Source organism: Malaclemys terrapin, chromosome 14 (genome assembly GCF_027887155.1).
Source record: "Malaclemys terrapin pileata isolate rMalTer1 chromosome 14, rMalTer1.hap1, whole genome shotgun sequence".
NCBI lineage: Eukaryota > Metazoa > Chordata > Testudines > Emydidae > Malaclemys > Malaclemys terrapin.
Genome location: NC_071518.1, coordinates 18,237,934 through 18,264,561, shown reverse-complemented (window position 1 = coordinate 18,264,561; position 26,628 = coordinate 18,237,934). Strand labels below are relative to the sequence as shown.

At 41.5% G+C, this 26,628-nt stretch overlaps 1 protein-coding gene across 2 annotated transcripts in view; it reads left to right on the top strand.

Moving 5' to 3' along the window:
- The first annotated feature begins 4,080 nt into the window (after positions 1-4,080).
- CDH16 (cadherin 16) overlaps positions 4,081-26,628 on the top strand; it is a 62,863-nt gene continuing 40,315 nt past the window's right edge. The window contains exons 1-6 of one of the 2 annotated variants that reach the window (XM_054049432.1): positions 4,081-4,113; positions 13,681-13,738; positions 17,530-17,628; positions 20,757-20,897; positions 22,883-23,021; positions 26,440-26,598. In XM_054049432.1, coding sequence (XP_053905407.1) covers positions 4,085-4,113; positions 13,681-13,738; positions 17,530-17,628; positions 20,757-20,897; positions 22,883-23,021; positions 26,440-26,598 — 625 coding nt within the window. In that variant the 5' untranslated portion in view covers positions 4,081-4,084. Of the gene's footprint in view, positions 4,114-13,680; positions 13,739-17,529; positions 17,629-20,750; positions 20,898-22,882; positions 23,022-26,439; positions 26,599-26,628 lie in introns of both variants that reach the window. The other variant, XM_054049431.1, reaches the window with a different exon arrangement.

Sequence of the window (26,628 nt, the reverse complement as noted above, 5' to 3'; positions counted from 1 at the left end):
AATGAAAGTAGGATAATAATATTACACTGAAGTTAGGTAAAGTACAATGGCCAATTCTATTAAAAACAAAAAAAGTACTGTTATGTATGGTTACTCTGTACGTTTCAAAGATCTCACTGCATCTCTATCCCTAAACAAAGGTGTTGTCTAATTAATATTGATTATTTTATTTGTTATTGTCTATCATTCCTAGGACAATTTGGTTTCCTTTTTAAATGAAAATAACCGTACCTTGCCAGTATTGAAATTTTTTAACGTTTAAAACAAGTTTCCAGTTTAAAAAATTAAGAGTTTGACTGGTTTGAACTGCCCCCCTACTCAATGACAGTTTGCATCTTGAGTGAGAGAAAGAGGGATCTGATATTTATCCTTAAATAAAATTATACTGAAAAACGATTTAAAAATCAAAGGGGGAACAGCTGATTCAGTTTAGAAGCCTATACAAAGTTCTAGCACTCTGCTCTAGGAGGCACAGCTATGGACTTCTTATCTTCCCACAACTATCATGCCCTAATAATCACCTATCCTGAAAACTGTCAATCTTCCTCCCAGTGGATTACCACCACAGACAAAAACAGATGGAGAACATTTAAAGGATTTCTCGTCTCACTCTCTTTTTTCTTTGTCTCCTCAAACTGTTCTGTTTAAAACAATCAGGTGAAAACCAATTGGGAGCTGGCAAACTTTTTCTATTTCCCATATCACATCACATGAGTAGTAAAAGATTTAACTCTGACATAAATTTGGCAAAGAGCTTGAGCCCAAGAACATGTATTTTATACATACAATATCTGTTTTCCCATTCTCCTAAAAAACAGTTCCACTCAGCCCCAAAGTGGGGGTAGCTAATAGCCAGGGCTTGAGGAGTGGGCACAGAATCTGTGCCATGATGTCCCCCACTCAGAAGAGTCTATACTTTGCAGATGCCATGGCAGAGGAACAGGCTGAACTATTGCAATGTGCTCTGCTTAACAAAACATCCAGGATCTTCAGCTAGTAGAAAATATCACCAGATGAATTAAATTGGTCAGGCCAAAAGGAGCACATAACTTCTGTGCTCTGGCCTGGCTTATCATACATTTCTAGGTGCAATGCAAGTAGCAGAGGATTATCTAGAAAGTTGTAAATAGCCTTTGCTGGCTAACACTGAGGCTGCCTCCTCTTGGTGCCTCTTTTCTGGTTACCTGCAAAGCTCGTTGAAGTTATTGTAAGACTGTGGTATTTCCTGAACTTCTTGTGCTTAACAAAGTTAACAGTTGCTTTTACATTCAGTTCAAAATGACTTGATACATTATGAGGCATCATAGCAAAGATCTATTCACTACCTCCCAAGATCCAGGGTGTTATAAAAAACAAACCCCAAATCCCTAAACCATCAAACAAAACATGGCTGAACTAGAACCTACAATGCATTTTAAAAGCAAACCAACTCACATGAACTGCATTTTAAAGTCAACGACTTTCCACTGCCGGAATTGGTAATGAGGTCTATCCACTGACCTGCTTTAGTACAAACAATAATGAAATGCTCTTTTGATATGTCAAATGTTAAGCTAGGACCTTGCAGGTATCTCAGTTGAGAGACTCCCTTATATCACATGCTCAGCATTTTATGCCGACTTCCACTATATCTATCCACCCTCCTTTGTTACGTACTGTCACTTTTGCAGCAGTAGCTCTATAGGAGCAGGAGAGTGACACCCCTCTGCTGCTACAAAAAATTATTGAAAAACATCAGCTGTCAACAGTGCAATATAAACTGGGTCCCCCAGCCCATTGTTTTACATAATAAAGTCTAGATAAAAATGTCAGATTTTGCTGTACATCCATCCATGATTAAGACAGCATAGCAAATTAAATTACTCTCTCCTTGAATGTCAGGGGTCCTGGGTGCTTACAGGGCAGTGGGGGAATGGTACACTTGTTGCCAATCTGTTGATGGATAGGGATGGAGCGTTTAATAATTAATGCAATCTGACATCCTTCCCTCATTTTTACCCTAAGTCCATTCTGCAGTGGAACTCTTTTAGGCCATTGTTGCATATGCTCTTTTGCACTCACTGTTCACAGAATGCTTTATACCGTTCTATTGCAGCTCAACCAGGCTACTCAGTCCAACTTGGAAAATATGCTTAGACGCTTGACGCAACCTCCTAAAGAATTGCTATCAGGTCACAGATAGGCGCAGTAGAAAGGTTTCCATGATTTTTTAAAGAATAAAAATGTTTTAATTGGAATTAACAAATCAATGTTTCTCTGCAGGATTTGCAACCCACACATTGCAGCCTTGTGCTAGTCCAGGAGAAGCTGGAAATGGGAACTGACTATGAAAATACAAAACTGGTTAGTGTCTATCAATCGGTATACCATATTCTCATCTCTGTACTATCTGAGCACCTGGTCTCTATTCACTGCCCAGGCTGAAAAGCAAAGACATCACCAAGCAGAAGTAGTGAAAAAGTAGATTAGGCTTTTTAATTCTTTCAGTACAAATTAAGATAAGGTTTTACTTGTCACATAGGTAAGGAAATAGAATTATATTAATATACATGTAGTGTGTGCATGCTCATGCATATGTGAGTTACAACTACTATTTATTTGTATTGTGATAGTGCCTAGGAGCCCTAGTGATGGACCAGGACCCCACTGGGCTAGGAGCTGTACAAACAGAACAAACATAACCCCTGCCCTAAAGCGCTTACAATATAAAAGTTAATGTGACATGATCCCACAGTGACAGGCAGCAGCACAAGAGCCTGATAGAATACGTGTTTCTTTATACTTGGTAAGAATAAAGATGATCCAGTTATGATCTAGCTGAACTGAGCTTCATGCTGAACTAGAAGGTATCCAAAGGTACATTTCTATGTCCCCTCTTCAACCTTGCCTCCAAATCCCAAGTCTGCCTGGCAGACAGACTAAACCCCAGTGTAAAATGGAGCCATCTCAAGTAGGGTTGCCACCTTTCTAATGGCTGGTAACCAGACTCCTGAGGCCTCACCGCCTGCTTCGCTTCCCCCCAGATAAAAAAAAACCATAACAACAACTGGGGATCAGGTCTTGTCAAATGGCACCTGGACACGCAAGCCGAAACCCAGGCTGTCCAGGTGAAAACTAGACAGATGGCAACCCGAACCTCAAGACTGGGCTACTTTACACCTGACATGCCTGGTGATCCCTGGCTGCTAAACTCCCTCCTGGGAACCCAGGCAAAGGATATGCTGGTCGTACTGCATGCTAGGAGAAAGCCAGCATAAGAGCCACTATATTAACCCTGCACCATTGGAGAATTTGTCTATGAAGCAAGGAATTCTCTACTAGACAGTTAAACTTGCTAGGAGACCGTTTAGCACAGCTGGAGTTGTCACTGCTTTGTAAACAACGTTTTTGGAATGTCCCACTTTAAAAAAAAAACCAACAACACACACAGTTCTTTTGTTTCTTTTTCATAGTTAAGTTAATACACAATTTTTAAACTTTCAAATAAATGGGGTGCAGAGATCAAATTAATATTATATTCAAGGAATAAGTGGCAGTGGTCAAGCCACTAACAGCTCCTGCAGAACACCATCTCATTCAATGCACATTTTGCAAGACACACACATTCCCCTGATAACTAAGTCAGTCATGCATGCATAACTCAACTAACTTTACTACAAAGCATAGCTAATTAAATGTCAGATCGAAAACTGAAATGGATAAATCCCTGAAAGTAAGGATATAGTATGGAAACACTCAACAACACACCCTTCATCCTAATGATCCCCAATGTTTCCTTTGCACTAACATTCATCTTGAATTATCATTCATGATTAAGGCCCAGTCCTGCTCCCAATTAAATCAATAACAAGACTCCCGTGGTTTTATGGGAGTTTAAGAGAAGGTATGTTGTTTTCTAAAAATCCCATGAATTCCCAAAATACTAACAGATTTGTGATGAACAATTTCATACCCAAGTTTTGGAAAACGAGCTGTAAATTAAATGCGCAGTTAACCTCTAGGGATCCTGGTTAGTGATTGGTACATTTTTAATTATAAAGTAAATAATTAACCACCAGGCCTTTATTATTTCATTCTCAATGTTATGTTCTGCCCTTCAAGCAGCATGATGAGGTAAGGAGCACTTTCCTTTTATCAAGAAAAGCATGGAATAGGTTAGCTTTTTCATCCTCCTGCGAAAATTAAGAGCTAGATTGTGAACTCCTTACTCACGCTGGTCCCACTGAAGGGATGTGTGTCCCCCACTTGCCAAGGGTAAGGCAGTCGCACAGTCTGGCCTTCTGAAAGTGACCCCTAAAGCTAGCAGTTTTGCCTGGATTTTAGGTTCTGAAGCTTCTTGTTTTGCAAATATGCTTAGAAACATGCTAACAAAGTATTAAAGTGAGGGATGTGATGGCGAGCAAATGTCAAACAGAAAAAAACCTGCTGACAATTTTTGGAAGGGGTGGAAACTTTGTGTCTATTGTAAAGGTTACTATTCTGGGCATAAACTTCAGATCTTTCTTGGGTAAAGGTTTTGAACATTTACTATATTAACCAACCAATACTGTTAGTTTGATTTTAATGATTTGATAAGTGTTTGTGTGTTAGGGTTTTAGTTTTGCGCTAGATGTGATTCATCAAGGTGGCAAACTAATCAGAAATCAAAGCTAAGGTTATTTAAATAAAAAAATCATCACATTTGTTTTAACTGGAATTTTTCTTTTAATGACTTCTGTCAGAGCTTTGGGTGTAAAACAAGGGCAAAATGTTTTATCACAATGCTAAGGGAAGCCATGTTGGGGGTAAAAAAAAGAGTAAACACAAAAATGGTGAAATTAGACAACTATGCTGAGAGCACGTTAGAAATTTAAGGGGAAACATACATTAAAAAAAGCCAGGGGCTAAATCTTGGGACGTGCTGAGCCCCTGCAACTCTGATTGGAGTCAATAGCAGTCAGGGGCGCTCAGCAGCTCTCAGGATTTGACCAAATGCAAGGGCAAACCAGTCCACAATCCCTTGCCCGAGTAACCTGACTGAGCACTGCGTAACCATGGGCGGGGGGAGGGGGAGAGTGACAACAGACATGGTCTGTGGGGGCTAGGACAGCCTGAGGCTTCCATGCAGGGAATGGACTCAAGTGTCCATGCAGCAATCAGCCCTCTGGCTTCACCCCAGCCCCAGAGATATTGTTTCATGGACAGGGAAGGAACAAGTGGACCAATAGGCTGTAGAATACCCCTCTGAAGGCAATCAGTCAGGGGTATAAGACCACCCCAGACTCCCCTGTTCCCAACACCATATTCAAAAATACAGAGCCTTGGTCCCAGTCCAGGGCAGAGGTTACTTTTTCCTGCTAACCCAAGGAGCAGAGTCAGCGGGCTTGGATACACATGGAGCTGCTTGGGTTGGGGACAGGAAATAAAAGGGTCGCTTGCATTAACGCCTCGCCCTTGAGCTACTCCCAGCAGGCACTGGTCCCCCTTGCCCCACCCTCATGCACCCACTGAAGGATTCGTCAGTCTGGAGTGCAGCTGCTTTATGCAGTTATAAGGAGCTTATCTATCCCTTACTGCTGCATAAGCCAGGGTCTGGATTTAGCTCAGACAAAAGATGGGGGCTTTGACTGAGAGTAAGCAAATGAGGGGGCTCTATGTTGCCAGTATAATTGTTTTCTTCACAGTGTCATGCATTGCAGGAGGTTTTCTATACTGCATATTTCAAAAGGCCCCTTAAGAAACAACAAGCTATTTTTAATTCACTGACTGCAAGACTCATTTTCCAAACAGGCAAGATAGAGGTGTAACTAAGACTCAAAGGGTTACTAACATCTATTTCAGGGAACAAATTCCAGATCAGGTTTGTAAACCTTTGTGATGAAGTTTAGGCATCTTCCTAGACACTACCTTTAATTCATCTTTAGGGGTTGTGAGGAAAGCTGTCAAAACCGTACAAACATCTTCAACGTTTTACATGACACTGAATGTGGCTTGTTAGGGTCACTTGGTGCATAATGGACTAAGTAGATGTAGAGCATTTTAATTTTCCTGTTTCTTTCAGCTTTAGATTTTTCTACAAGGATGAACAAGAAAGAGCTCAGCTGAAAAACCCTAATATTACTTACTATTTTAACATCACTATCTGGGCAGCGACAGGGAAAGGAATAACCTTTTTATTTCAAAATGTATGCCCCTACCCTGCAGCTCCTTACTCCTGTGAGCAATGAGATTACTTGCATAAGCACTAAAGTAATTGGCCAAACCTGCTTCTAGTAAAACCAGGTAAATCAGTGGATTTAGGTCCTGATCTTGGAAAGACAAAAACATGCTTAACCTCATGCACTGTATCAGTGGGACTACGCACTCAGTGTGAAGTTAAACATGTTTAAATTTTTGCAGGATTGGGGCTGTACTCATGCTGTGCAATGGGGTAACCAAAAGCAGAATTTAGCCTAGTAAGGCTGTTTGTGTAAGTCACTCCTGTGACTATTTGGTATGTTTGCAGGACCAAGCACTATATTTTGAACTGGAATAAAACCAAAATCTATAGGCATCAGTCTGGGGAAAGTCTGAACAAGGCTAGAATACTTCAGTTTATATCCCTGTCCTGCTTCACCAAATTGCTGCTTTTATTTTTACCCAATCCTTTTTTATGGGGGTGTGGAAAGGGGAGGATTTATCAGGTACACATCACCAGGACAAGGAGGAACTTTAATTAATCTATACCAAATTAAACATGGTTTCTCAGAATGTTCACTGCAAATATAGTTCTGCATGGTACATTTAGTTAAAAATCATTAAGAAATGGTTACATCATCAACTCAGCAAATGAATGTAATGGGAGACTGAACTTTACAAAGGAGAACTAGGCCATGATTCAGCATTAGGGGAGTCAGGGTTGCCAACTCTCCCTCTTTTATCATGAGTCTGGCAATACATGGGGTTTTCCTTCAAGGCCCAACTCCTGGAGACAAGTGATTTGTGTGACACTCAGCTTTCTAGGCCTCATGGATGCAGAGAAAAGCATGAAAATGTGACTTGAATTAACCCCAAAAGGCACACAAAACACCACCACCACCATCCTGCACGTCACTCAGACATACTAAATAAATCGATTTAAATCTCATAATATTTTGGTTCCTGACTCATAATTTTTGAACATTTGGGGTTGGCAATACTGAGGATTTTTGCAATAATTAGTAGAAAGCGTCCATTTTCACTCAAAGAGAAAATAAACTCAGTTAAAAAAAATAGATAAATTCACGGAGAATAAGTCCATCAATGGCTATTAGCTAGGATGGGCAGGGATGGTGGCTAGCCTCTGATTGCCAGAAGCTGGAAATGCGCAACAAGGAATGGATCACTTGACGATTCCCTGTTCTGTTCATTCCTTCTGGGGCACCTGGCATTGGCCACTGTCGGAAGACAGGATACTGGGCTAGATGGACCTTTGGTCTGACCCAGTATTGCCATTCTTAAACTCACTGCTGTTTTGAATTACACCAGAGTAAATTAAGAGTGACTCTGTTGACTTTAGAGTAGAATTTGGTCTAAATTTTTTCCACTTACACCCAAATCTTCCTTTATTAACTCTTCACAGTGATTCAGTACATTATGAAGTGTACCATTCATTCTATACCCATCAGTTGCTCCTCATTAGGAGAGAGGACAACCTATGGTAGACCTAAATTGGATCTTAGGGCATCGCCAAGGTCTAACTGGAGAGATGGTTATGCTCTGACCCACTGCCATTTAGAAAAAGAAAGGATAGAAAAGCTTGACAGAGCTGCAGTACATCACACACTCTTTCCCTATTTTGAGGTCTGGGTTTTGCTTTCATTTATGTAAATTGACAGATATTAAATTATGAAGATCTTAGAGATTTTACAGTATAAAATCATCCCATATCATTTAGAATTTTGTCACATGCATGTGCCCTCACCTCTAGGGTAGCCCCTCACGCCTGGGCACCATGTTTCAGGGAACTTCGTTTCTTGTACTCCCCATCAGTGGGCACTTCCTTGGCTGTTATGGCCAGTCCCAACCACTGTCTTCTTCTCACTCCCTCTGTAGGAGTTCTGTAGCTCAACCCTCTGGCCAAGTCACACAACAGTTTACTCCCCATCTGGAGTAACAAAAAAGATCCAACTTAAAGTCCAAATCAAATGCTCAGACTAATAATTCTTCTGCCCTTCTCAGGTAGTACTGAAGTCTGGGCTCCTCCACATCTTCTCCTGGTCCCTGCAGAGCCTCTCTTATCTTGCTTCTTCCCCAGCTGCTTCCTTTTGCCAGGGACTCCTGCAGTTTGCCTTTGATGATCTCCCCACTTCATTTAGGGCCTATCACAGACATTCCCACAGGAGCCTACTCTGCTCCCTGTGAGTCTCTCTCTCTCCTTTGGCTGGCCCTGTGGGTGACAGCCTGACTATCTCAGGCTCTGCCCAGAGGGGAAACTTCCTTCTAGGTTCTTCCTGAGCTCCCATCTCTGTTTAAACCGTGCTCACCCTGCTTCAACACCACTGACTGGGGTCAGCCTTTCTAATTAAGCACCATTACACCCAGCTGGGACCACTAATTAGCTCTTATTTTGCCAGCTCACAAGTGAGGGATAGCTGCTAAATCAGGGGTAGGCAAACTTTTTGGCTTGAGGGAATAGAAATTGTATGGCGGGCCATGAATGCTCACAAAATTGGGATTGGGGTGTGGGCTAGGGATGAGGAGTTTGGGGTGTAGGAGGGATGCTCTAGGCTGGGACCGAGGGGTTCAGAGGGTGGGAGGGGGATCAGGGCTGGGGCAGGGGGTTGGGGCATGGGGGCAGGCTCTGGGAACCCTCAGGTTTACCTCAAGCGGCTCCCGGAAGCAGTGGCATGTCCTTTCTTGGGCTCCTATGCGGAGGCACGGCCAGGCGGCTCTGCACGCTGCTCCATCTGCAAGCTACCGCCTCTGCAGCTCCCATTGGAGCACATAGGAGATGGAGCGCGCCCATGCTGCGGCTTCCAGGAGCTGTGTGGTGTGGCCTGACCCTGCCCCCCAGCCAGAGCGGGGCTGCATGGTGCAGCCCCGGACCCAGTGCCCAGGCCGGAGCGGGGCCAAGCCACGTAGTGCGGTCCCAGACCCAGCACCCCGGCTGGAGCGCCGGAGTGGAACCGAGCTGCTGGTGTGGCTTGAGGGCTGGCTTAAAACAGTTTGCAGGCTGGATCCAGCCTGCAGGCCGTAGTTTGCGCACCCCTGTGCTAAATCATGGGCAAAGCTGAGCCCAGCTTGCCTCAAAGGGCCAGCCAGCCATGATGGGGACCAATGATTAACAAATAAAGTGGGTAAAATCCTGGCCTCTTTGTAGCCAGTGAGTGTTTTGCCATTGATTTCAATGGGGCCAGAACATCACCCAATGATCCTATATTTTCCTTGCAGTCCCAGATGTAATAAAACCTGATTTTGCATTCCTTGCAGGATTGGGTCTATTCAATCTCAAAGCCCTTTTTAGAGTGTGTGTGGGGGGAGGGGGGACGAAAATAAGGAAAGAGATGAACTTATGAATAGGAAGCATCTGATACGTCTTCTTGCTCTGTGTTTTGGGCAAGAATGTTTTGACAGATGCATGCACCCAAACAGAGCAATTAAGAAAATGAACCCAGCAAAGATTTGTTGATTAGTTTTGTTGCAACAGTCTTGAATATTTGAATGATCTAAATATGAAACTATGTTTCTATGTCTGGTAGGCAATAAACAACAACAAAAACTACTGTAAAGCTCTTGGCTTTATTTGATTAAAAATAGAAACTGAGGCCCCAATCCTGCAAAGATGTACCATATGCACTGCTTAACTTTACTCACATGAATAGTCCCACTGAATTCAACAGCACTATGCATGTGAGTAAAGTTACGTCTAAGTGTTTGCAGGACCAGGACATACCAAGCTACCACTTACTGAACAACCAAAATATCCAAACTAAAATTAACATGCAGAAGAATTTAATTTGACCTGATCCTGCAAACACTTACACAGGTGCTTAACTTTACTGATATAAGAGTCAATGGCACTTAAATTAAAGCTTGTGAGTTAGGGTTTTGCTGGATTAGTGCCCTCATGATTAATTTTGTTATCAGCTTGTTCTTTCTCTTTTAGCATTACTCTTCTCAGTGTTCAATCCAATATTCCTTCCCTGATAAATAATAGATTTAAAGGCATCAGGAAACAAAGATAGAATAGTATCAGAGGGGTAGCCGTGTTAGTCTGGATCTGTAAAAAAAACAACAGCGAGTCCTGTGGCACCTTTAAGACTAACAGATGTATTGGAGCATAAGCTTTCGTGGGTGAATGCCCGCTTCGTCGGATGCATCACCTTGCATCCGATAAAGTGGGCATTCACCCATGAAAGCTTATGCTCCAATACATCTGTTAGTCTTAAAGGTGCCACAGGACTCTCTGTTGCTTTTTAAGGATAGAATAATAACTTACTATGTCCAGTACACATATAAAAACAGAAGAAATGAAAATGATTCATCTGCTGTTTGGTTTGTTGCCCTATACCCTGGGAACTGTCAACTATTTTAAAATATTGTACATCAGGGATACAAATACACCAAGTTTCTCCCACTGAACCTAACAGCAAATCATAACTGGCTTTTGAAGAATCAATTTTTTCCCATTTTATTCTCTTTTAATAAACTTAAACATTTCTGTTAAGCCCAAATGTCCTCTTCTCTCTTGGAATGCTCTAATAGTGGATTTATTTGTGGATAAGAAATGGATTTGTTATTCATAAATATTTTGTTATTTTCATATTTGATATTTCTAACACGTGTAGAATAAAAACAACTTGGTTACACCCTGCAACCCCTTTATCTGTCTTGGAGGTAACTGAGAATTGGGCTCAATCTGTCCAATTTGTGTCCACAGTACCATCACTTAATCTAACTTAAGGGCTATTATGCTATAACATCAGAGGGGTAGCCGTGTTAGTCTGGATCTGTAAAAAGCAACAGAGAGTCCTGTAGCATCTTTAAGACTTAGTCTTAAAGGTGCTACAGGGCTCTCTGTTGCTTTATGCTATAACAATCTTTCACATTAGCATTCCAATACGGTATTTCTGTTTAGCAGAATTCAAGGTTTAGAACATTGAAAACATTAACATGGAATCTTTACATTCGATTGAAATTCTCACCCTTGAAAGGAGGCAAAACTTTTTAGAAACCATAAATAAGAGCTTAGAAATCCTGGCAATGTTGTTTGTTTGTTTTGGTATTGGTTTGGTTTTTTGTCTTTGTTTTGGTCTTCTGCTTAATTTTTGCCTTAAGGATCTGCAAGTAAATTAATGTGACACATGAGCAATGTATTTAAGGCAGGTTGAGCTTGTGTGAACCAGTATTTTCCTGGCATAGTATTAACTAGAACCTAGCATAGTAAGAGGCCTACTACCAGCTCAAGTTATCTGGACTCAGGGAGAGAGAAAATAAGAATACTGTAGGATTATGCTAAAGGTGACCTACAGAAGAAAAAAATGTATTTGTGCCTCTTTTTGATTCTTTATGTTGCATAAAAAAAGCTTGAAAGTTTTTTTAAAAAAATTCTATTTTGTGTTTTTTCATTACAAACATCAGGAATATTAAGTTTTGGTTTTTGTTTATCTACTACTTAACTCCTTGGACTTGAGTAGGAGCTTTCTCAATTGTGCATTGAAGGAGAAGAGAATCTTTAACAAAGAGAGCTTTCCTCCCAAGTGTTTGCAAGAAATTCGAGTTAAATAGGTGTTAATAAAACTAAATAAATAAATTTTAAACAGCCTCACTAAAAATCCCTTCTCTGTTAAATTGCTCAGGTTTCAGTCTTGTGAAGTTATAATCCAACGAGTTCTCCAGTCATACAAGTAGCATTCCAGCAAAGTCAGGGAATCAAGACCTATTTCTGCTGTGAAAAGCAAAGAAGAAAAAAGTGCTTTAAGAACTCCTTTCAAGTCTTCTTTAAATAACAGAAAGAAGCAACAAGAGCACAACTATATTTTACCCTCTTTGTAGGTCCTTTAAAATACATCGACACATAAAACAACAATAAACCACAAGGCCAAAATTCCGTTGTTTTAAGTGACAAAAAAAAAAAGGGCTACAGCTCTCCAAGTTTAAGAACTTTCTAGCAAGACAGTTCCTTTACAGTGGTTTGTCTTGGGGTATCAAACCATTGTGTTGCTCTTCTGATGATCCATTCTTTGGCTGAACCTCACCAGAACAAAAAAGTGTTGCAGACATCAAACTTATTTTAAGTAGTTAAAGAAACAAAGATCTTTCAGTGAAGCTTGGAGTAATCAGAAGTATAGGGGCCAGATGGTCAGCACATCCAGTGGTCAGGGCACTGGACTGGGGCAGGGGTTCTGTTCCTGGTTTTGCCACTGACCTGTTGGGTGATCTGGGGTGAGTCACTTCACTTCACTGTTTGCCCTCCCACCCTTCATCATCTCACCTATTTTTACTGCAGCATCTTCCGGGCAGGAACTATCTCCTGCTATGTATTTGTGCTGTACCTAGCATCAGGGCTTAACTTGTGCTGAGCAGGGCCGGCTCCAGGCACCAGCCTGGCAAGCAGGTGTTTGGGGAGGCCGCTCGGGAGAGGGGCGGCACGTCCAGCTATTCGGCGGCAATTCGGCGGATGGTTTCTCACTCCCGCTCGGAGCGAAGGACCTTTCGCCGAATTGCCGCCGCAGATCGCGATCGCGGCTTTTTTTTTTTTTTGGCTGCCTGGGTTTTTTGGTTGCCCAGGCAAACCTTGGAGCTGGCCCTGGTGCTGAGGCTTCCCTGTGCTCAGCCCTGGCCCCTCTTTTCATGCTAGGCACAGCCCCAGTACTTCTTCTGTCAGTGGCATTTAGTAAGGCATGCAATTCTACATTGCATGCAAGGCGTGACCTTGCACATATGGTGAGTGCAAGGTCATGTGATGCGGAGGATGCCATTTTGTTTCGCTTAAACCCTGGCACCTCTTTCTTTACAAATTAAGCATTACCTAACACAACAGGCCTCCTTGGATTTGGGCCTCTCAGCACTGCAAAAATAATAGCAGCAGCAGCAACAGAACCTGCTATGATGCCACTGACTGAAATCTGACTCGGGTCAGCACAGATTGAAAGTCATTATTAACTGAATGAAATAGGTTTGGTGGTCTCAAAAGGTGTCAGCATCACAAAAGTCACTGTCACAAGTGTAATGCTTGTTGGCAGTGCCAGAGGGAAGGCTAAGGACTACCCTCTTTCCTGTAGGGGGGGTCCATGCAGGGCCAGGCTGAGATGCATTGACAATAATGTGTGGGGAGTTTGCTTTAATTCTGCTAGCTCAGAAACTCTTCTGTGGTTAGATGTAAAGCTTTGTACTCCTGTCCTATCAACATGCATTCAAACATTTAATGGATAATCGTAGATAGATTTAATACATAACTTCAAAAATGGGGGTGACCAGCTGTATCATGTAGCACCTTCTGCCAGTTCTACATTAGATGGTATGCAGTCTACATATTTCCTGGTCAGGACCTGTATATTTCTAGGTCCCTGACTTTATTTCAAACGGGCTCAGATATGTATTATAACCATGTTTCACCATATAAATTTTATCTTGCTATGTGATTTCAGAGGCAAAACAGAGAATTTAAGTCGGGGAGGGGGGAATATTGTTTCTTAAGTGAATTCCAACTCATGTGAGGTTTCTTTCATTTAACTTTAGGGTGTCTAAATGCATGTTTCCTGTCTGGCTACTGATTATCTACTCTTCCGTTATTCAAGTGAGTGATATATTTTACACATATCATGTTTGTATTGCATCTTAGGTTTCTATGAACATACATGCATTGCTTATGTTAATAACTTTACTATGGTACATGCTACAAGACTCCATATACTAAATAAGCTAGAAGTCAGACAATAAAAGGCCCTTATAACAGAATGAACATAAACTTAGGGTGACCAGATGTCCCATTTTTAAAGGGACAGTCCCGTTTTTTGGGACTTTTTCTTATATAGGCACCTATTACGCCCCACCCCGTCCCGTTTTTTCACAGTTGCTATCTGGTCACCCTACGTAAACTAGTACAATATTCTATCATAAAGTATCAGATATAGTTCTTGAGAACAAAGAGGAAAACAATATTAAACTCCAAAATTGACATTATATATATCAATTAAATAAAACAACAACTTTTAGCTTTAAGAACAATTTTGTAATTCCCCACCCATCCACTCCCCATTGTTTCTAAACTCCTATGATGCAAAGTGCAGGGTAAATTTCTCATGCCATAAATCTGGCCTGTGCCTTTTAATAAGAGAAGAAACAGAAATTAGATTCTTTATTACCGGGTCTAGAGACATTTTTGGCTCGGCAACATCTATTGGGGTTGATTCTGACCTTGCTTACCAATGTAAGGCCCCAGTTCAGCAAAGTCCTTAAGCATATGACTAACTTTAAGCACACGAGTTGTCCCACATGACTAGTCCCCCTACTCATGTGCGTAAAGTTAAACACATGCTTAAGAATCTTGCTGAATGAGGTCTCAGTCAGGAGCTACCCCACTCAGTCGAGTTTACACTGAGGTAAGTTAGATCAGATGAAGTGTGCAGGGCCTGATTCTTCACTGTCATGCACCCAGTGAAGCCATTGTACAAAGTGGGTGTAAAATGCTACCAAATCAGAAATATTGCACTCAGGTGTAAATGGCTACATGTAACCCACACACTTCATGGGTGAGGTGCTCTGTCCCATCTAGTGGCACCGAGACCACTTAGAGAGAGAGAGTAATGAGTTTGCTCTACAGCCTTAGCTATCGGCTATACGGCTTTTAGCTCATGCAGTAGAGGCTCATTCATTTAGTTCCAGGGTCCCAAGTTTGATCCCGCCCACCGACAACTGGGGTCTGTTGGTATTACATACACAAGATGCAATGCAGCAGAAGATAGGGCCCAGAGAGTCTAATTCTGGATATGCAGCAGTATCTTAAAAAAAAAAAGTCCTAATTGTGAAGCCTACCTAAGACGTCTTCCAATACAACTCTTATCCACACCTACAAATGCTGAAGCCAGAGCTCCTCATCATTGCCACATTTACCAACTGATCCATACTCATGAAGTTGGGTATGGCTGGGTGAAAGGTTTGAGAAGGATTAAAATCCAGTCTCACCAGAGCAGGGTGAGTTCTAAGCAATAGCAAATTGAACACAAACTTCCATGAATTTGGGGTTAGCAACCATAATGTTACAGTGCTGTGTTGTGATGTGATGTTGTTTGGTCCATGATATTGTGACACAAATCCCCCCATATTACTGGCTCAGAAAAACCCTCAGCTTTGCAAACACAATTCGTGGAGCATGGGAAGAAGTTTGATTTGAACCTATTCCTGAAGCATATTGTGAACTCTCACAGGTGTATACACCATGAGCAGAGGAGCTAAATATGATTATGAACGCTCTGAACACAATAAATCCATAATGCATTTGACCAAGATGCACTTACTAATGCATCTGTTGTATACTTAGGTAGAAAGGGAACAGGTTGATAAGGGCAATGACCCAACAAGAGTAGAGAAGTATGGACACAAGTACGAAACACTGCAGGAGGTTAATGATGTAGAGTTTATACAGGTTAAAATAAATCTCTCTTACACATACACCTAAACACTGACAAAACATATTCTCTCTCTCTCTCTCACACACACACGCACTTCCAATGGAAGAATATTTACTTCATTGACATCTCTTGATGTTAGGTATTGATATCTAGACATTAGTACCAAAGAGACACATACTTGGTGAGATCTCCCCATTTCTAGTTATTAGTACTCCTGTATTCAGTGGGAAATGTTCTGTGTGTTTGTGAATGGTTATAAGAGTGGTCCCTGCCTATTCAAGGCTTTCTTTCCCTATTCAAGGCTTTCTTTTGTTATATATTACTGTTCTGTGAATCATTTGTACCTTTCTGGATTTTTTTGTAACACATTCACCATCCATTAGAGTAGCATTGTACATTATAATACAATTCTCTGAGGTTCAAGATTTGGCTATATCTATTATGTCTCTGTATTAGAATAAGGAGCAATAATAGTGTATCTTCCTTTCTCAGTTGCTATTGCATATATAATTTGTTAACTCTAGTTATCAAATAAATAAAATGTGTTACTTGTGATTTCAGTTTCTATAGGATGGCATATGCTCTATGTACAGCAGGGGTCGGCAACGTTTGGCACGCAGCTCGCCAGGGTAAGCACCCTAGCGGCCCGGGCCAGTTTATTTACCTGCTGACGCGGCAGGTTCGGCCAATCGCGGCCCCCACTCACCACGGTTCACCGTCCTGGGCCAAAGGAGGTGGCGGGAAGCGGCGCGGGCAAGGGATGTGCTGGCCGCGGCTTCCCGCCGCCCCCATTGGCCCGGGACAGCGAACCGCTGCCACTGGGGGCCGTGATCGGCCAAACCTGCCGTGTCAGCAGGTAAATAAACTGGCCCGGCCCACTAGGGTACTTACCCTGGCGAGCCGCATGCCAAATGTTGCCGACCCCTGATGTACACACACACACACAAACACACATTACAAAACACACATATGGACCCAATTTCACAGAGACATTTTATACTGAAGACACTACTACACCAGTACTGAGAAACAGTGCTATGCATAGCAAGGAGTTCTGATGACATCATATTAACTAAACAGACTGAGCAAGGTGTGTTTATAGCCATATCCAGAGTTTTCCTGTTTTACATTTTATATAAGAAGGAATCCATAAAGTCTATAAAATACAACAAAGGAAAAGTAGTGTATAAGGCTACTCTGACATCGGTCAATCTAGGCATTGTATTCATCATCATGATAGCTGACAGCTCTGACAAAGAAGAGGTCTTCAAAACATTTATTGTGGTATATTGAGGACTGTGTTGCAATTGCAAGCTATCACTTTAAGGGCAGGGGAGGGGGAAGAGGAGCTGTTTCTGGTTCTGTTGTCAGACTAGGGAGCTAGGATCATAGTGACCAAAAGCTAATACTAAAAGGTGTTGAGAGCGCGCAGCTCCCCTGATTTCAATGGAAGTTGTGGGCACTCAGCACCTTTCAAAATCAGGTCCTATATGAGGACCTACTACCTTATCCTATTTGCTGCTAGAAACAGGTTGAACCTTGGCTGAGACTAGCTGTTCTGTGTCAGGCTGCTGACAGTGACCATAAAGGAAGATAGATATGTAATAGGATGGTCTATTTAGTTTGTTAACTCATAGCAAAATGATTGCCATTTCCATATCAGCTCCACATCTCTTATCTGAGCAGAGACGGATTAGAGTAACACCTTACAGGCACTGCATATACATTTACTCTCACTAGGAAAAGTCTGAGGACACTGAACCCCATACTAATCTCTTTACACTGGTGTAGATCCAGAGTAACTCCGCTAACTTCTATGGAGTCACATTGGTGTCAATGAGATCAGAATCTGGGCCATGAACTTGAAGCAAGGGACATGTTGCCAGGAAAAAAATTAAATTAAGAAATATTTTCATTTGCTTTTGACAAAACTAAGAGGCTAAATCCTCTTCCACAGGTTTTCCCAGTGTTGTCTGCAATATATCCCACCAACAGCGAAGAATACATTGAGGTACCTGAAAATTATGGTGGTTCATTCCCTCTGTATCTGAAGAAGGTAGGAATTTAAATACTGATTCATACAACCAACAAGGTGACAAATGGTAAAATACCTTCGACTTCAGCTAAAGACCTAATCAAGATTTCATTGGCCTGATCCTCATCTTCACGGGTGTAAATCTGGAGTATCTCCACCAAAATTAATGGAGTCATGCCAGGGCAAAACTGGCATGATGGAGAGGAGAGTCAGACTACTGACTCTCTATCAATGGGCCATTGTATAATAGGACCTTTTTGCTATATATAAAAAAGTCAATTTAACTCTTTGTTTTCTGTCTGCTTTCTAATCCCTAGTAGCTCTCTTCCATCCTCAAAGTGCTAGTATCCAGGAAACACAGGAGCCAGCTGTTGTCATCATATAAAAATATATTGAATTGAATACATTTGTTTTTGGCAATCTGTTTTTTGCTCCATAATGATTAACTATTTCAGCCATGTCTTGTGTTAGTGACATGGTTTGAAGTTGGGAGTTCAATGTGAACAATAAAAGGGAAAGATTCGATTGATCTTAATTTGCCTAAAGAGCTGAGAACTCAATAATTGAAATTTTCTATTTTTTGTTGTTAATTTTATGGAAAAAAATGGTTGAAATTTCCCATGGAAATGTCTGAATTTTTAGCAACAAATAAAAAACTGAAAACATTTCAACTAAAACACAAGGGGTTGAAAGCTGAAAATTTTGATTTGAAAATGCTTCTGGACTACATACTGGGAGTTTTAGTCCAGGTGCCTCATGATCTCATTCTCCTCTCTGGGCTGGGGTCCCTAGCCACACTATGTCTCCCATAATGCACCATAGTCTTCCCTCTTCTTGAACCACAACCAGCTGAATATCATAGGATTTCTTGGCCATGGTGCATCACAGGAAATGTTTGTCTGGAGAACCCAGTCCGTAGAGAAGGATGAGGGCATGAGGGACCGAAACGAAAACTCCATAAGGCACCTCACTGGCATTTCCAATAGAAATTTTTCGATTTATACCCCAAATGTTTCAGTTTTCTATGGCCCATATCCTTAATCTTCACAGAAATATGGAACAGATCCAGTCTATCTTAGGTTTTACACTAGTATCCATTTAAGTGTGGTCTTTCCATAATGTTTGATGAAAATAAAAAATGCTGATCCGAATCTGTAAGTAAACACCATTTACTGTAGTCACTCAGGTTAAATGTGTATTTTAAATAGTCCCATGCCATATAGATATTCTTCTGATTAATAGATTCCAAAAAGTCATTCCCTAGAAATGGGGAAAAGGTAAAACTGTATAAGAAAATAAAAGCTAAGTGATTTTAACACAAAAGTCAGAGAGCACATTACTGAAACAAAACAAGATCAATAACTATCACTGATAGTTGCATTTTTTTAAATTCGTAACAACCTGTTTGAATGCAATAATTGATCTCTGTTAGAATAGCAAGTAAAACGTCATTTTCTTTCATAGTCACAAGCACCATCTGCCATTTAATAAGTGTTTTCTGTAACTCAGTCTGTACTTAAATTGACTTCAAGCAGATCACTGCCATTTTATGGCTGCTGTTCTCTGCACCACCAACTCAGATGCTTTAAGGTCAGCTTTGATAGTCAGTAAAGTTAAAGCCAGTATCAGCACAAAAATATGGGTATTTCCAGGCCTGAGTCTTTGGTGTCAGAACTACTTTGTCGATAGTAACAGCAGTATCACTTTCCAGAGCTGGTACCTTCTAAGTGCATGGGCACATGGATTGGTGCCAGGGACAGAGACATTTTTTAAAATAAAAATATTAAGGGCCATATTTTCAGAGGGCCTGAAAAAATAAGCCTTGCATGTGCAACATGTAATGGTCACGGGACTCTCTGAGTGTACAACTGTCCAGTTGTGTGTGAAGTATCAGAGGGGGAGCCGTGTTAGTCTGGATCTGTAAAAGCAGCAAAGAGTCCTGTGGCACCTTATAGACTAACAAACTGTTACTCTATAAGGTGCCACAGGACTCTTTGCTGCTTTTACAGTTGTGTGTGGAAATTCAAGTTTTATGCATTCAAATGAATATACCTGCAAATATTTGTAGGCACATTTTTGAAGACTGAAAATCTGCCTCTCAATTTTTAATCAGAATAATTAGAGAATAATAAACTCAGTATCTTATTGTGTGTCAAGATGCCTCCTCCTTGAAAATAACTTACAAAATGTACTTGTTCTTGAAGCATTCGAACTAATCCTGAATTTCCTACTTAGGCAAAATGTCCGCTAAAGTCACTGGATGTTTTGCCTGAGTAAGTACAGAAAGAATGGGCCCTTAATGACTGGATACCACTCTGTTTGTCTGTCTATTGTGCTTGCTTGTACATTTAAATTTTAAGCCCTGCATTTTGAGATCTATGGCTGAAAAGTGCTATACAAGAGCTAAGTATTATTGTTCTTCTTGAGACAGAGGTTTACTTATTTGACACAGATCAGCTGTTGCAAAGTGCCATGTGCACTTGCAGCTCTATATAAAGAATAAGAATTTGTATAGTAACAGAACAGGAGCCAAAAAGCAAAAGAAATTAGAAACAAATATTAATTTAAAACTATGCAACTGTTTAACATCGTCAGCCAGAATCCCCATCTGACTAGTATGACTTTGCAAATGAGGATTGCTCTGGGTCCATGGTGGGAAAGGCCATTCTTGGATACATGTCAAGTGTTGGGCCACATAAGAAGAGCGGAGCCTCCTTCATTTGCATCATTCCCCAGTATGCCTCTCTGCCCTCCCACTTGCTGGCTCACCACAGCCTCCCGTTTTGAAAGTGGAACCTGGGGATTCAAACCTCTCCCAGAGACAAATGTCACTTCCAGATGACAATACTCTCCAGGTATCCAGTGGTAAAAGACCTCCCCATCTTCTGCCTACTCCACAGATGTGTTGTGCTCTTTGGGCCACGCCTAGTGGTGATCTCACATTAGTATCCATGGAATCTGAGCATGAACCAAGAAGAATTAATGGCCCTTGGTGGCCAGCTATTACAAATGGCAGGCATTGCGCTTTGAGCATTAGTAGCTGTGAAGCCCCAAATGGTAAATAAGATGCATCTATTAGGAGTAAAATGTTTTCTCCTCTTTTGCTTTGCACTAACATACTTCCTTAATCACCTGATTTCCAGCTTCAGATAAACAACACGCTCAATGGTGAGGCTGACATTCAGTTGGCTGGAAATGAAGAAGGCCTATTTGGAATAGATCCAGAGTCTGGCATTCTCTACGTCACTAGACCACTGGACCGGGAGAAACAAGCTTTCTACACTCTTCAGGTATGGCACACTCCGATGGCACAAGCCCCATCTCATCTCACTGCCCTACTACACCCCCCTCCCACAGCTGTCTAATGCCATTGTCATTTGTTCTCTTGGAAGTAAATATTGCCAGAGACCAAAAGGAAAAAACTCAAGGACCAACTCCTAAGACCTTCCCTCAGTTTTTATTCAGTCCTTACACTGGCAAACTCCCATGGAAATCAACAGAAGCTATGGGTGCTCTCAGCCCATCTGAAATCATTTCGGCCATTCATTTAGGTGCCTAAATTTGAATTTAATAACTAATGGCCCTGGGCTTGGGGGCGGAGACTGTGTCCGCCTTGTTTTTGACTCCATGGAGGTCTGTCACTGTTCTTTGAATCCAAGGTTTACAGACTAAATGCATTAGATCTAGTCTGCTCCAGTTGATTCAGCATTTACACAAAGTAAAGCTTATGTACAGAGTCCTGTTTACACGCTGAGCCTTACAAAACTGCATTAGTGCACTGTGCATTAATACTCCGATTACTGGCACAATGAGTTTACTTTGTACCACCTTTTACAGCAGCTTGGGCCAGATCTGGAGGTTTACTGAGCACCTATTGAGAACCGACAACTTCCACTGAATTCTACAGGAGTTACAGTAGCTCAGCACCATATCTAGACTTTCCTAAGAAACCATCTGGACTGCTTCCAGCTGGTTCTTCCTGGCCCAATCCCCTTCTCTCTAACATGTGCTCTGCTCTTAAAGGCGCAGTACCTACTCCTAACACGAGTTTCTATCCTTCTTCAGATTTATTATAAGTATCTAACATCCCTCACTGCTGTTCTAATGCTCTCAACCCTGATCTAGAAACCTCCTCCCAGTGTGGCTGATGCATAAGCCTGTTTTCTGTAGGGCAGAGAATGTACTTTTTCCCACGCATGGATTTGGTGATGTTTTTGTGTATTTGTGACAAACTGAAGTAAGACAATCATGTCAATAGACTGCCCAGCAGTAAAAGAGCTGGGCTGTTTTCTGCATATGAAATGGGAATGCCATTTAAATACAGATATCGGGTTGTCTGTCCACACAACCTTCTTTCTGGACAACTCATGGGGCAAGATTGTGGCTAGCCCTGTCTGGGTGCAGAAGAGGGTGCAAGAAACTCCCTCCCATTGTTCACCTGGTCAGGAACAACCACAGTCCCCTAACTTATGCTAGTGCTGAGGGGCTGTTAGCACTAGTGACTGTGGTGCAAAATACCCTGAAAGGCCTGGGAGTGTGGAGTGAAGGCAAGGCTGTTCTCCCATACCCCTTCTGCACTGGCTGGGGACCTAAGTGAACAGAAGAGCAGTGTATTCTGCATCCTCACAAAAAGAACTACAGGAGCTGTCTCTGATCAACCTCTCCCCACAGCCACCAGAGGCATATTACCTATGTCAGCACTGAGGCCAGGTGAGGCCTGAGCCAGAGGTCACCATTCTTTATCATATAAACCTATATATTATGTTTTGTTTCTTTCTGCTGCATTTTGAGTATTGCCCTCTACTGGATAGAATGAGAACTGGTCTGAGAGTCATAGATCCCTTACTGCTAACAGCTAATGGTGATTCTCCATCAGTTCAAGGGCTAGTAGCCTGTGCCTTCAGTGCAGGAGGATTTGGGTCCATTCCCCACTTTTGCAGTGAAGTTAGAGATGGCCACAATGAGCAGCACATTTGTCACTAAGAAATCATAGCTGGCTGGTGTATACACAGGGTATATTAATCTTACTGTCATGTGACAACAGTAAAGAATCACAACTTTCTTCTAACACTGAATAAGGAACTTTAAATAAAATAGCATTATCCCTAACCCTAGTCTAGTTTTCCACTGCTTCTGCCTAGAACCTTCCTCAGCACCCCTCCCTCTTGGCTTCTCGTTATAGATTTACAGAAACAGTACACATACCCTCACACTAACCTTAAAAGGCAGCATGTGCAAATGAGTACTATTGAAATACATGTTCTTTTAAAATCAGGTGACTGTAAAAGATGGAGACAAGCAGCTGGTTTTTAACCCTGTAACCATAACAATAGCAGTAAAAGATGAAAATGACAACATGCCAGTCTTGACCGAGGATACGTTCTCTGGAATTCTTAGCAAAGGGACAAAGCAAGGTAACAGTGACTCCCTGACTCCTTTCTATAAAGATCTATTTCATTTTTACTTGCCTCCGCCCCTTGACTCATGCCAAGGTTTTTATACAATGTGTATGCTAATCTTGGTACATTTGATGAAATGTTCCATTTTTAAGACCATCCATCCATTTATATAAATTGTATCATGTTTATATTAGAAACAACTCAGAGATTATCTGCTCTCTGAGGACGAGTGGGCTAGAGGGAAAATGAACAAGTACAAAATGGCTTCCCTCCTCAGAGATAACCATAACCATACGTGTGGATGTGAGAAGCTGAGTGCCTTTCTCTTTGGGATTAGCACATTCTTTTCATTTGTCATTTGGCTGCTATATATGCAGTAAACAAGAGAGAAAATATAGAAACCATGTGATTGCTTGTTCCATAGCCTTTTGCACAGTACAAAGCTTCCCGATCACTGATGCTCAGTAGTGAAATGTCAGGGAGGAGATAAGCAGGCTAAAAGGAGCCTATCTTAGAAGCTAGACTGTTCTATCATTAGTTTTATAGATAAAATTCACAACATATTTTTAAACAACAAACGTTATTGCCTAGCTGAGCATAAAGTCATAAAGAGAATGTTTTTAAAATGGAACCCAAGGTAATTTCAGGGCTTTCCTACAGGAAGTCAGAAAGTCTGACATGGTTAAACCATCAGATCAATCTGCCTGTGCATCTAAGTCCTCATGTCAACAAAGACATTTGAATGTGATCTAGGCTATCAAACACAGAGAAAGGTTTCCTGAAAATTTACTCCCTCCAAAGTCAGGCACCTCAGTGAAATGAGGTATCTTCCAACTGATATGTCATGATGGCATGAGATGACAAGGGGCTGGACTAGATGACCTCTTGAAGTCCCTTCTAGCCCTAAATTTCTATGATTCTATGACACAGGGGCCAAACTCAGCTCTCATAGACACTAGTGCAACCTCCCCTTGGCTCAGCATCTCCACTGAGTACATGCAAGTTGCTCTGGGACATCTCCTGAGCTGTGATATCTTGTGGTAGATGCTGAGGTACTTTGCACTTACAGCCTCTCAGCTGATGATCTCAACATGCTTCACAAACATTAAACCTCACAATGCCCCTGTGGAAAAGCTGAGTGAAACCAAGGCACAGTGGGTAAGTGTCTCAAATTGGGCACCTTGAACTGAGGTATCCAACATTAGTGGACACTTCTGAACACTTAGGCCTAAATTGCTCACCCAGTACCATAGAGAGGCCAAGATCAGAAAAGATGTGTAAGGTGAGTTCCCTTACACTAACAGACTCCCTTAGCACTACCTACATCCACTCTACCAAGGCCAAAGAGGTCTAAGTAGAGGTAACCTCCACCCTATTTTAACTTACACTTCTGGCTCCTCTGCATAAGGATGAGTCTTGAGAAGATTAAAAAAAAATAAATCACATTTTAAGCTTCAAGTGGTGACAGGGCAAGTTGTATTTTAATGTTAGCCGGTTGAGGTGAACCCCAAAGGGGGAGTTTAATGGGTTGCTTCTATCTGCTAATGTGTGTTAAAACACATCTTATCCTATCTACAGTAAAGTTTTAAAACATGTTAGCAAGCACCCTGTTAAAAACACTGCTCGTCCTTGCCCAGCATACCCTAAGAGGGTCTAGGTTAAACACTGAGTTGGTTCTCCACTGACTTTACCCCCTGCAAAGTGAAAGCGGAGGAGGTGTAAAAAGCTCCCATCTAAGAAAGGTAGCATTTTATGCTAATACAGGTGTCAGTCAGGACAGCAGGTAAGAGGCCGTGGTACTTACACTACTGAAAATCAGCTGTAGCTCCATTGAACTCCACTGGCTTATATTGCTGTAAAGCAGGTGTAAATAAGAGGAGAATAAGGCCCTTAATTAATAATACAATTTCTTTGTCTGAAATCTGTAGTTGCTTTAAGTGTGACAGCTTCCTCAATGCATTCATTTGGGTTGCTTTGGTTGTGCGGCTTTGAATCATATCCCAGGAGGGGGTTCTTGACAACAGCATTCTTTGTATTGTAGAATGTTATAAAAAGTTTGGAGTGCATTTCCATATGATTGCGAGAGCCATGGAAGCAATCTCATGCTGCAGTAACAGGTTTCACAGTGTGAAGACTAAATGAGTTTTAATGGGTACTTGTCATTTACTACAAATTGTCACAAAAACTGAGGACTGAGGAAAACAGGCAGAGAACTATATTACTGCAATCTGAATGTGTTACTGGCATTTAACCTAACAGCATTTTCCTGATTCTATTTTCCAATTTGTATTAGTCCAACTGTTAACCCTTATATGACCATAGTTTCCCCCACTATGCGGTAACAGGAACATAGCAGAAGTATTGAGTCTGATGGTTCGTACCCCTCATCCCCGGGAATGATCCTTAAAGACATTATTGGACCATCATTATGGCTTATCCAGGAAGGAAGGGAACTAGGTCAGAGGGCAGGTGCTTGGGACTCTGTCAATGTCTGTCTGTGTTTGTTAACCCGCCAAATGACTGTGATGACAGTGTGACATCAGCACTTTATGAATACTGATTGTATAATCCATGAACCAATTCCTGCTCTCCACTCTCTGTCTTACCCCACTTACACAAGGGGTAAAACCAGGGCAGAACTTGGCTCTACTCTGACCACGTCTTAAAGACAGTCAGCTCTGGTGTTCTTGAATCAGGCCTCAAAAATATGAGATTGTCTTAAAAATCATGAGATTAAAAATAAAATAATAATAAATAATAATACTGGGTGGGGGTGGAGGGGGTTATATTTGCCTTCTGGTTTCTGAGCCTTTAGGGTGCACTTAGGTCACATTTTCAAACTTGTTTCTGCCACCATGCATGCTAGACATTTACTTTTTCCCAGCTGAGATCCTCACTTGATCAAATGCTTCCAGGGGTCGGTGCTTTAAGAAAAACACCAACTACAGTGAGGGCTGGAAACACGGAACCTGTAAAAGGGGGATCATAAGGAATGTTGTGAGGTTTAACTCATTGGTTGTACAGGACTCCAAGTGCCTTGCATAGAAGGTGCTACATAACTGCAAAGCATTTATTATTCCAGATCATGTATGGTAGCCATCTGAAGGATCCATGGAATTTAAAATCTTAATTGATGTAAGTTTACAAAAGAAACTAGTATACTAGCGTGACTACACAAAGGCAGGTTAAATAAAGCAACTGAGGGGAAGTTACACACACTATACTTACGCTGTCACCCTCACATGAAAAAAAAAATCACATATAAAATGCCTATAGTCACAACACAGTTAAATTGATTCTAGATGGGAAGATTCAAGTTAAGGAAGGAGAATTAAAATTCTGTGACAGAAAGCATTTTTCGTGTTGAATTAAAATGTTTTTTTAGATAAATCATTGTGCCACCAAACCCAATCTGTGATCTTTCTAAATCCAGGTACGTCTTTCATGCGGGTCAGTGCTATTGACTTGGATGACCCTTCCACACCAAATGCTGATCTACGGTATAAAATCCTCACTCAGACTCCAAGCCAACCCTTAGAGAATATGTTCCAGGTAGATTCAAGGACAGGGGCTATTTCATTATCTGCAGAAGGTAAGATAACGCTGGGTTGCTTTGTCCTTT